The sequence below is a fragment of the Hemitrygon akajei genome, chromosome 16 (genome assembly GCF_048418815.1).
Source record: "Hemitrygon akajei chromosome 16, sHemAka1.3, whole genome shotgun sequence".
Lineage (NCBI taxonomy): Eukaryota > Metazoa > Chordata > Chondrichthyes > Myliobatiformes > Dasyatidae > Hemitrygon > Hemitrygon akajei.
Window position 1 is genome coordinate 24,995,131 of NC_133139.1, and position 12,498 is coordinate 25,007,628.

At 42.4% G+C, this 12,498-nt stretch overlaps 1 protein-coding gene across 1 annotated transcript in view; it reads right to left on the reverse strand.

Moving 5' to 3' along the window:
- LOC140739842 (microtubule-associated serine/threonine-protein kinase 3-like) overlaps positions 1-12,498 on the reverse strand; it is an 86,651-nt gene that overhangs the window by 66,175 nt on the left and 7,978 nt on the right. The window contains exon 2 of the mRNA XM_073068436.1: positions 5,382-5,413. Coding sequence (XP_072924537.1) covers positions 5,382-5,413 — 32 coding nt within the window. The remainder of the gene's footprint in view (positions 1-5,381; positions 5,414-12,498) is intronic.

Genomic DNA, 12,498 nt, shown 5'->3' on the forward strand with positions numbered 1-12,498 from the left:
AAGACCCTATCGCATCCGCCTCCACCGCCACCGCTAGCAGTCCATTCCACGCAATCACCACTCTCTGCGTAAAAAACCTACTCCTGACATTTCTCTGTACCTACTTCCAAACACCTCAAAACTGTGCCCTCTTGTGTTAGCCATTTCAGTCCTGGTAAAGAGCCTCTGACTAGCCACATGATCAATGCCTCTCATCATCTTATACACCTGTGTCAGGTTACCTCTCATCCTCCATCACTCCAAGGAAAAAAGGCCGAGTTCTCTCAACCTATTCTCATAAGGCATGCTCCCCAATCCAGGCAACATCCTTGTAAGTCTCCTCTGCACCCTTTCTATGGTTTCCACATCTTTCCTGTAGTGAGGCGACCAGAACTGAGCACAGTACTCTGTGGGGTCTGACCAGGGTCCTATATAGCTGCAACGTTACCTCTCGGCTCCTAAACTCAATCCCACGGTTGATGAAGGCCAATACACCGTATGCCTTCTTAATCACAGAGTCAACCTGCACAGCAGCTTTGAGTGTCCTATGGACTTGGACCTCAAGATCCGTCTGATCCTCTACACTGCCAAGATTTTTACCATTAATGCTATATTCTGTCTTCATATTTGACCTACCAAAATGAACCACCTCACACTTATCTGGGTTGAACTCCATCTGCCACTTCTCAGCCCAGTTTTGCATTCTATCAATGTCCTGCTGTAACCTCTGACAGCCTTCCACACTATCCACAACACCTCCAACCTTTGAGTCATCAGCAAATTTACTAACCTATCCCTCCACTTCCTCATCCAGTTCATTTATAAAAATCATTAACAGTAGGAGTCCCAGAACAGATCCCTGAGGCACACCACTGGTGACTGACCTCCATGCAGAATACGACGTGTTTACAACCACTCTTTGCCTTCAGTGGGCAAGCCAGTTCTGGATCCACAAAGCAATGTCCCCCTGGATCCCATGCCTCCTTACTTTCTCAATAAACCTTGCATTGGGTAATTTGTCAAATGCCTTGCTGAAATCCATATACACTACATCTACTGCTCTACCTTCATCAATGTGTTTAGTTGCATCCTCAAAAAATTCAATCAGGCTCGTAAGGCATGACTTGCCTTTGACAAAGCCATGCTGACTATTCTTAATCATATTATGCCTCTCCAAATGTTCATAAATCCTGCCTCTATGGATCTTCTCCATCAATTTACCAACCACTGAAGTAAGACTCACTGGTCTATAATTTCCTGGGCTATCTCTATTCCCTTTCTTGAATAATGGAACAACATCCACAACCCTCCAATCCTCTGGAACCTCTCCTGTCTCCACTGATGATGCAAAGGTCATTGCCAGAGGCTCAGCAATCTCCTCCCTCGCCTCCCACAGTAGCCTGGGGTACATCTCGTCCAGTCCTGGTGAGTTATCCAACTTGATACTTTCCAAAAGCTTCAGCACATCCTCTTTCTTAATATCTACATGCTCAAGCTTTTCTGTCTGCTGTAAATCATCCCTACAATTGCCAAGATCTTTTTCCGTAGTGAATACTGAAGCAAAGTACTCATTAAGTACCTCTGCTATCTCCTCCGGTTCCATACACACTTTTCCACTGTCACACTTGATTGGTCCCATTCCCTGAGGTCTTATCCTCTTGCTCTTCACATACTTGTAGAATGCCTTGGAGTTTTCCTTAATTCTGTCCGCCAAGGCCATCTCATGGCCCCTTCTGGCTCCTTCAGTTTCTTTCTTAAGCTTCTTCCTGCTAGCCTTATAATCTTCTAGATCTCTATCATTACCTAGTTTTTTGAACCTTTTGTAAGCTTTTCTTTTCTTATTGACTAGATTGACAACAGCCTTTGTACACCACGGTTCCTGTACCCTAACATCCTTTCCCTGTCTCATTGGAATGTACCTATGCAGAACGCCACGCAAATATCCCCAAACATTTCCTACATTTCTTCCGTACATTTCCCTGAGAACATCTGTTCCCAATTTATGCTTCCAAGTTCTTGCCTGATAGTCTCATATTTCCCCTTACTCCAATTAAATGCTTTCCTAACTTGTCTGTTCCTATCCCTCTCCAATGCTACGGTAAAGGAGATTGAATTGTAATCACTATCTCCAAAATGCTCTCCCACTGAGAGATCTGACACCTGACCAGGTTCATTTCCCAATACCAGATCAAGTACAGCCTCTCCTCTTGTAGGCTTATCTACATATTGTGTCAAGAAACCTTCCTGAACGCACCTGACAAAATCCACCCCATCTAAACCCCTCGCTCTAGGGACATGCCAATCGACATTTGGCAAATTAAAATCTCCCACCACAACAACCCTGTTATTATTACACCTTTCCAGAATCTGTCTCCCTATCCGCTCCTCGATGTCCCTGTTACTATTGAGTGGTCTATAAAAAACACCCGGTAGAGTTATTGACCCCTTCCTGTTCCTAATTTCTACCCACAGAAACTCTGTAGACAATCCCTCCATGTCTTTCTCCTTTTCTGCAGCCATGACACTATCTTTGATCAACAGTGCCACACCCCCACCTCTTTTGCCTCCCTCCTTGTCCTACCCATCCAGATACCCAGCAGATTATGATGGATTGAGGTAATACTAGAAGTTAATCCATCTGCAGATGACTTTCCCAGGAACTCTGCATAGGATGTTGAGAAGGGTGGGGTCAGTTGGCATTTAACAGTTCTCTTTTTCTGAGTTTTGACTTCCAGATATTTCAGACTTCAGAGTTCAACTCAACGCTCCAGATTACAGTGACCCTAGAGTCACAGGGATACAGCATATAAAAGATCCTTCAGCCCATCAGGTCTTCAAAAAAAAGTTGAATTTCCCCATGGGGATGAATAAAGTATCTATCTATCTATCTACGGTATTTACTCTAATTTTCCATTAATCCCATTAATTTCCGCCCAGATTCCGCCACTCACGTACACACTTGGTGCAATTTACATTGTCCCATTACTCCCAGTAGCAGAAAGCAATAATCAATCGGAAATTTTAATAACTGAAACGCTGTCTGCTCCTGCAAAACTCAGTACTAAGATACTTAGCAATGGTTTGGACTTAAACGTAAAGTAATAACCGTGAATAACTAGTGTAGTTTGCCAATGATACCAATATTTGCAGTGAGAAAGAAAGTTCCAGGCTGCAGGAAATATAGGAATACTCTAGTTAGGTGGACAAATAAGATTCAGTTAGGAATACACTAATAAGATTCAGACAAATAAGATTCAGTCCAGGGAAGTGTGAGTTTGGAATTTGGGAGGGCAACAAGGTAGGGTGCAGAGGTATCAGATGCATGTCCATAGATCCCCGAAGGCAATGGGGCATTTAATAAGATAGTTACAAAATCATATAGGATATTTCCTTTTGTTGGCTAAGCAATAGAATAGAGTTGGGGAGGGGGCGGAGATCAGTTATGAAATGTATGTATAAAGCAGTTGTTGACCATAGAATGTAATGTACAATTCTAGTCATTACACTGCAGAAGGAATGTGATAGAACTAGAGAAGATTCAGTAGAGATTTATGAGAATATTGCCAGGAACAGAGAGTTATAATTATGAGGGGTGTTTAATTTAAGGTTATTTCCTTTTGCATAGAAATGACTGAAAGGAAATTTATCTAAAGTGCATAAAATTGTGAAAAACCTGGACAGGATGAACAGAAATGATTTATTTCCTTTGGTAGAGAACTCAGTAAATTGATGGGGTGGGAACAAGTTTAAAATAATCGACAGAGGCATTAGAGCAAGGAGAGAAACTATTTCACTGACAGTGATGAGATCTGGAATGCACTGCCTGAAAAGACGGAGAAGACAGAAACCCTCATCATATTCAAAATGTATCCACGTGATCCAGAGGAAGGCTGGGAAGTGGGGTTAGTTCAATTAGTCCGTTTATTTGGCAGCAAGGAGGTGATGGGTCAAATGATTTGTATTATAAATTTCTATGATTCCAAATTTCTACTGTGATATTTGAATCCATGTCACTGGACTAATGGCCAAGAACTCTGGCTGTTAGTCTTGTAACCTAATTGCTGGTATTCTTGTAGCTTAATTTTTAAAAATGGCTATTCCCTAACTTCCCAAGTGCTGGACACTTAATGCTGGCCTTGACAGTGACATCCTTAATCATTGAATGAATTTTTTAAAAGTATGAGCATATGGAAGTGTGGCAGGCAAATAAAAGCTGAGATACTGAACTTCAGATATACCAGGAGCCACTCCTCAATTACAGGTCCTCCCCAATTTATCAACATCCGACTAACGCACAGCTCATACGTACGAATGAGCATCTGAGAGGATGGTGGACGCACTTGTCAACTGCTGCGGGGCTGCCATGTGGGAATTCAGTTTATGGCAGCATTGCTGACTTGCAGACTGTTAAAGATTACAAACAGTTCACAGAACAGAATGCTGCCATATCCTGGGAGGACCTATATAACAGGAGGGTGAGGAGACAATCGCAGATCCGTGACTTGGGAAAGCTTGTTCCACTTGGCTCAAAACCTGATAAGAATTTTGATCCAAACTGCAGTAGAAAGGCTGAATAGCAGGGCAAAGTCAGAATGCCCTAGAGCCATTTGCCCGATTGTCACATGGAACCTTGCAAAACCTGGAGCTGTAAAAATTGAAAACATAACATATAAAAGTCAACCACATGGCTCCTTGAGCCAGCTCTGCCATTCAATAAAATGGGGAATGATTTAATATTTGCTTCAACTCCATTTTCCACCCTGTGATTTATAACCCTTGACTCCCCTATCATCCAAAAATCTGTCTCTCCAAGCTTCATATCTCTGGGAGAAGCATTTCCAATATTTATGACTCTTAAAGAAGACATGTTTTGTCATCTCAGTCTTAAATATGTGACTCTTCTTTTGGAATTATGATCCATAGTTTAGAAATCCCCATGAGGGGAAATGTCCTCTTAGTGTCTATCCCAATAATCCCTCAGAATCTATGTTTCAGATCATCCTTCCCAATTGAAAACTCAAACGGAAATTGGCTGTGGAGACACATAACCTCAGCAACAGTCTGTTGTTGCAGGAATTCCTCATGGCAATGTCCTAGGCTCAAACATCTTCAGCTGCTTTATTAAGGTTAACACTGTCATTGCACATTTGGCAGCCTTTGGAATTCCCCTGGAACTTCAACAGATGATATACCTAAATGACTGTGTTTTGTGGTGTGTAATTAGATGGGACTGTTTTGAGCAACAGTTAATGGGCTCTGACCTCACATAAATGAGGTTGTTTTGCCACTTGGACATCGTGTGTGCTGAGTTGAAGAAGAGGAAGTGAGGGACTAGCTCGTGCTGTGAGCACAACGGGGCAAGTTAGTGTGTTAGGACGGTGTGTGAAGGGCTCGGTACTTACATACTGTGCCTCCTTGGCAAGCTCAGCTCTTTCTGCAAAAGATGGAAACAGCAATCAGCTCATGTTCTCTTCCGGTTCTGGGAATGAGTTAGATAAAAAGGGAACAGGAGACATTAAATCAGCTGTGCCACAGTCACCCCAGAGGCACTTGGGTCTGAGTACACTATCTTGAGTAATTTAATGTTGTTATACCACAGTTATGTAATGATGTAATGATCTTCTCCCTCTCTTTGCCTCCCTTGATGATGTACCTTAGGTTTCTTTCTTTATTTTCTTCTGAGTATCTTTCTGTGTTTCCCTCTCCATTGCTTAGTCTCTTTCAGTCCCCTCATTCCCAAGTGTCAGTCTCTTTTTTCTTTTATCTTGATCTCTCTCTTTTATTTCTCTCTCTATCTCTCTCTGTATTATTTTACCCAGAGGTCGTGGGCTTATTCCACTTCAGAGGTGAACACACACTTAACTCATTGGCTGCACAGCGTTTCTGAGCAATCTGAGTTGTGAGTAGTCTCTAATAAGCATTAGCAGGATCAAAACCCATACGATTAAAAGGGCAGTAGCTGAGGGAAGTCAGATTTTGCTAAGTACCAAATAGCAGAGAGATTTTTTTTTTAAATGAGTGACTGCCGTTGTTTAAAGAGGGCATCATTCCAAAATTGGCAGGTGGCAAGAAATTTGTGGCAAACAATGAGAAAGATGTATCTGGGGAGTAGCTGGGCATGTGAAATAGAAGAATGGTTTGAACTGATTCATTCGAATATTAAGAATGAGAAGAGGTCAGTAGATATCCATGGAGCAAAGTGGCCTATTATTGTTCCATAAAATGATACCACTCTTTAAAAAAGGAGAGAAAAAGGTTAGCCTGACGATAGCAGTAAAGGAAATAGTGGAGTCTACAGTGAAAAATGTTATAATAGATGCCATGGAAAGAATTATGGGACTGTAAAATGTCAGCAAAGGAATATCACGCCTCAGTATTGGAGACAGAAGAGATTCTGCAGATGCTGCAAATCTTGGGCAACACCCAAAAACTGCTGGAGGAATTTAGTAGATTAGGCGTATCTATGGAGGGGAATGAACAGTCAGTGGTTCAGGTATTTTGTTGTCAGTGGGATACTGCAAGGTCTGGTACTTCGGGACCCAAAAATCAGTAACTTACCTGAAAAGATTAGATGTTATATTTACAGGTGCTGATGATAAAAAGTAGGTGGGATATTGAGTAGAGAGGAGGATGTAAAGAGGCTCTCTACACACTGGCATTCAAAGGGGTCTGTCTATGTGCTCTTGTATATAAATTACTGAAAACCAATATCCAGGTGCAGCTAGTAGTTGGCTTTCTTTGGTGAAACTACACCTGGGGAGTAAGTACTGTATACAGTTTCGGTTTTCTTGCCTGAATAAAAACTTGTCACAGAGAGAGTTAGTTACTGCCTGTAACGCCGCAGGCATTTAGGGCAATAATGAAGGCCCTCCATCTCTCTCTGTCCATACTGTTGCACACAGATATAGAAGGATTCTTCTTCGCTGTTTCTGAAACAATTTTTTGACAGTGAGAGTTGTTAGCCCTGAGCTGAACCCCCGAACCTGGAGGACCGGTGGACCACTCTTAGTATGGCTTCTACCCTTTGACCTGTTTTGCATGGGTGACCCTATCAAGAACCAAAGCACAAGGCCCTGACTCTAGTCAACATAGCTCTCTGGATCATTGAGGCATACAAGCCTCCAAACCCTATGACAAAGTGGTGGTCCTCTTGGAGGTTGTCATAGAGAGGGGAGAACAAATATTTACTATATTAGATGCTTGCTCGCCATGTTCCTCTCTGCTTCACTAATGTTGCTCTCTTTGTTACTTACAGATATTAACCTCACTGATGTCACTCTATCATATATTGTAGTTGTTCTTTATGTTACTCATTGTTGTCTCTCTCACAGAGGCACACAGCATAGAAACAGGCCCTTTGGCCCATCAAATCCACATTAACCATCAACCATCCAGAAAAAAATCCTACATTAACCCGATTTTTTCACATCTTCTCATCCGCTCTCTTACCCACTGACTGGGGTAATTTACAATGGCCAATTAACCTACCAATCCACATGCTTTTAAATTATATCATGAGATTTTTATGATAGCTACATCAGCTACACATTAATTCTGGACGTTTGATCATCACTATAAATAGTAGATCTACTACTGGTAGCCATACCATCAACTGCCCAAATCCTGAGCTCTGGAATCCACCCTCTAAACCTCTCCAGCTCTCTTCTTTCCTTTAAAGACACTCTTTCCAACTTTTCCTCTACACTCCCTGCCCTAACACCTTTTAGAATCATAGAATCAGAGAGACAATGCCGAAACAGTCAGTCCACTGAGTCTATGCTGTCCATTAACCTCTCATTTATACTAATCCGACATCAATCCCGTTTTCATTTATTCTTCCCACTTTCCCATAAACAGGTCCCCAGTCTCTACCCCTCAGCCACGTATTAAAGGCTGTTTACGGCAACCAGTCTGCATATCCTTAGTATACAGGAAGAAAGAGAAGCACCTTTGGGAAAACCATGCAGCCACAGGAAGTCCTCCAAACTCCACACAGACACTTTAGATTTTATCTGTTAGATTTATTAGCGGTTGTTTGTGTAACCCCTTGAGCAAAATAGAGCAAGCACACTCAAGAGAGTAGAGCCTTCCAAAGGCAGGGCAGCAAAGCATGCTAATGCCTTAATACCCTGGGCTGGTTGCAGTGAGCACCAATCCTATATATCTCTTTCTTGGGCTCTCAATATTAGGATGATTTGGCCTGAAAATAAGGAGGATCCCCTATACTCACTGGAGATGTTCCTATGATTCATTGATACCACTGTCTATGTACTGAACGGTACAATTCTCCAGTATTTCCTGATGTTAATTTCCAAGCTATTTACCGATGTATTCCCCAGGTTATTGATTTTGTCTACAGTGAACATTAATATCATTCTCTACATTGGTGCAGCTAGTCTTTCTCGCGATCCTTGATCGTTGTGCCTCACTGAAGACTCTTCCTTTGGTATTCTCCAGTGTTACTGCTCGTGCTATTCTCTGCTATTTTTGTGTGACTGATGTCATAGTGATGTTTCCTTCAGTGCTACAGGAAGAGAAAGTGTAGACCGCTGGGTACCTCAGTTCTGCTCTGCCGATCATAGCTGATCCGACTGTAATTTCAACATTGCAATTTTGTTTATCCACATTAACCGTTCATATTCTGCCTTAAAAATATTCAAAGACATTGCTTTCACTGCATTTTGAAGCATTCCAAAGACCCACAATCCTCTGAGAAAGATAATTTTGCCACACCTCTGCTTAAAATGGGTAACCTTTATTTTTCAACCATGGTCCTTTGTTCTAGATTCACCAAAAAGAAAAAAAAAAGTAGCCTTTTCCACATCCATCCCATTAACACCATCCAGATCAATGATATTCCTCTCCATATCGCTTGTAATGCTATTCCCCATCATATTGCGAATGCTACTTTCCAAGTTATTCCAGAACCATTACTTCTGAGCTACTAGTTGACATTACTCTGCATACTATTCCTGATGCCCCTTAGGATCTTTAATGTTTCAATAAGATCACCCCTCATTCTTACAAACTCAAAATAATGGACTACTTGGGTTTCAGAATGTTTGGCCTTTCTTTACAGGGCAATCCTCTTATCTCAGGAATTGGCCTAGTAAATCTCCTTTGGACTGCCTCCAATGCTACTATATTGCTTCTTCTGTAAGGAGGCCAAAACAGTGCAGTGTTTCAGTCTTGCTGAAGCATCTCAGCAGGAAACGTTGACTGTACTCCTTTCCATAGAAGCTGCCTGGGCTGCTGAGTTCCTCCAGCATTTTGTTAATGTTGCAGTGTTTTGGGTGTGGCTTTATCAGCACTCAAATAACCACCACTCGTGTCTTCTTTCCCTTGCTATTTTATTTTCATTTACGGGATGTGGGCATCACCAGCTAAGCCAGCATTTATTGCCCATCCCTAGCTGCCCTAGAGAAGGTGGTGATGAGCTGCCGTCTTGAACCGCTGCAGTCCCTGAGGTGTAGGTACACCCACAGTGCTGTTAGGGAGTGAATTTCATACTTCTGACCCAACAACAATGATGGAACGGCGATATGTTTCCAAGTCAGGATGGTGAGTAACTTGGAGGGGGATTTCCAAGTGGTAGAGCTCCCAGTTATTTACTGTTCTCGTCCTTCTAGATGGTAGTGATCGTGGGTCTGGAAGGTCTGCTCAGACTGACTACATCACTGTCCACTGAACATACTGTATATCATAACAGCTCCAATGATGTCTTCATTAATTAACAACACTACCCTGCCTCCTTTCTCGTCGGCCTATTCTTTTGTGACACAGTTTAACCTGGAATATTGTGTGTCCTACCTAGATAACAATGCTTCATATGCCAGCATGCTGTTCATCGACTTCAGCTCAGTGTTTTGCACGATCATCCCGCTGAGTTTGCCAGGTAAGCTGTCCTATTTGGGACTCTACTCCTTTTCTGTAATTGGATCTTGGACTTCTTAACAGAATGACCCCAGTCAGTTTGAGTTGGCAGCAACATCTCAAGCTCCATCATGCTAAGCACTGGTGCCCCTCGTGATCGTGTGCTCAGTCCGCTGCTGGCTCACAACTGCATTTCCAGACTTAGCTTAAATCGCATCATCAATCTCGCTGATGATACTACAGTGGTCGGCCCCATCAGCAACAATGATGAGTTGGCTTACAGTGAGGAGGTTGAGAGGCTTGTCAAATGGTGCAAGGCCAACAACCCGAGTTTCAAAATGGACAAAACAAGAGAGATGATTGTGGACTTCAAGAAGGCACAGGTTGACACACCAAGGCTGTACTGTGGAGGCAGTGAAGTTCCTTGGTGTGCACGTAACAGATGATCTAACCTGGACCCACAACACCTCCTCACTATCAAGAAGGCACAGCAGCATCAACACTTTCTGGGGAGATTGAGGTGTGCATGGCTCCCTGACCCATTTTAACAGCTTTCTACAAGAGTATCATTGAGAATGTCCTGTCTGGCTGCATCATTGTGTGGTATGGAGGCTTCAAGGAATCAGACTGCAGTACCCTACGGAGGATAGTAAAAACTGTTGAAAGGATCACTGGGATCTCCCTTCTCCCTGTTTGTGACTTTTGCTGGGAGCTTTGCAGATAAAGGGTCCAAAGCATTGTTGAGGAACCCACCACCCATTTCACAATCTCTTTGATCCACTACCAGCAGCAAGGAGGTATGGAAGCAGCAGGACTAGGACTGCCAGACTGGGTAATAGCTTCTTCCCTTAGGCGGTGATTAATGAATACCCTTCCACCACCAAAGTCTCATCACCAGGGGAGATTTGATACCTCTATACAAAATTGAGGGGCAGGTAGTTTTGGGGAAGTAGAGAGCTAACAGAAGGACTTGGATTTGGAGAATAAGTAAAGTGGCAGATGGAATATAGTGTCATGAAGTGTATGGTCATGCATTTTGGTAGAAGAAATAAAAGCATAGACTACTTTCTAAATAGAGAGAAAAATTCAAAATCTGAGGCACAAGGGGACTTAGGAGTGCTTGTGCAGGACTCCCTAAATGTTAACTTGCAGGTTGAATCTGCACTGAGGAAGGCAAATGTGATGTTAGAATTCATTTCAAGAGGAGTAGAATATAAAGTATTCGTGAGACCTCGCTGGAGTATTGTAAGCCGTTTGGGTCCCTTTTCTTAAAGGATGTACTAACACTGGAGAGGGTTCAAAGGAGGTTCATGAAAATGATTCCAGGATTGAAACGCTTGTCATATGAAGAGAGGCCTTGACGGAAAGGATGTTTCCTATGGTGAGAGAGTCTAGGACCAGAATACACAGCCTCAGAATAGAGGGGCATCCTTTTAGGATGGGGCTGAGGAGGCATTTCTTTAGCCAGGGAGCGGTGAATCTGTGGAATTCATTGCCACAGGTGTCTGTGGAGGCCAAGTCTTTATGTATATTTAAGTTAGAGGTTGATAGGTTCTTGATTGGTCAGGGCATGAAAGGATACAGGGAGAAAGCAGGAGATTGGGGCTGAGAGAAAAAATGGATCAGCCAAATGTCCCAATTCTCTCCTGTATCTCATGGTCTTATTATGAGGGGTATAGATAGGGTAAATGCACGCAGGCTTTTTCCACTGAGGTTGGGTGGGACTGCAACTAGAGGTCATGGGTTAAAGGTGAGAGGTGAAAAATGTAAGGCTAACATGAGGGGAAGCTTCACTCAGAGGGTCATAACAGTGTGGAATGAACTGCCAGTGCAAGTGATGCATGCAAGCTTGATTTCTAAGAGAAGTTTGGATAGGTACATGGATGGTAGGGGTATGGAGAACTGTGGTCTGGATGCAGGTCGATGGCTGTAGGCAGTTTAAATGGCTCAGCATTGACTAGATGTGTCGAAGGGCCTGTTTCTTTGCTGTGTTTTCTAATGACTCCATGACTAGATCAGTGTGCTGTTTTCTGTGAATTTTCTACCTGTGCTGCATGCATTTAGAATTATATTTTATTTTCTTATTTATAGTAATATTTTGGTTTATGTGCTGTGTGTTATATGTCTTGTGGGTCCATCATGGTCTGGAGGAATGTTGTTTTGTTTGTTTGTATATACATGCAGTCAGATGTCAATAGACCTGGACTTGAACTTGAGTGCTCAGCCCCGGTCACCCTGCAATAATATCTCGGTAATAGAAATTGGATCATAGTCATATCTTCCTATTTGTATCTCAGCTTGGCTATCTTGTTGCAAATGCTGTGTGCGTTCAAATAAAGCACCTGAAATTTTGATTTCTTTTTTAGTACTTTACTTACTCTTCCTATCACTCTCCAGCAGAAAAATAGATTGCATCGAATGTGTCTTAGATGGATGATCTTTTGTCTTTGTGGTTCTGCTAATCTCCACAAATCTTCTGGCTTGCAATCTTTATGTCAAGTTTCTCTTAAAAAGATCCAGAGGAAGTTCACAAGATTTATTCCAGGAATGAAAGGGTTAATATATGAGAAGCTTTGGGGCTGTACTCACTGCAGTTTAGAAGTATGGGGGTTGGGGAGGATCTCATTGAAGCCTATCAAATATTAA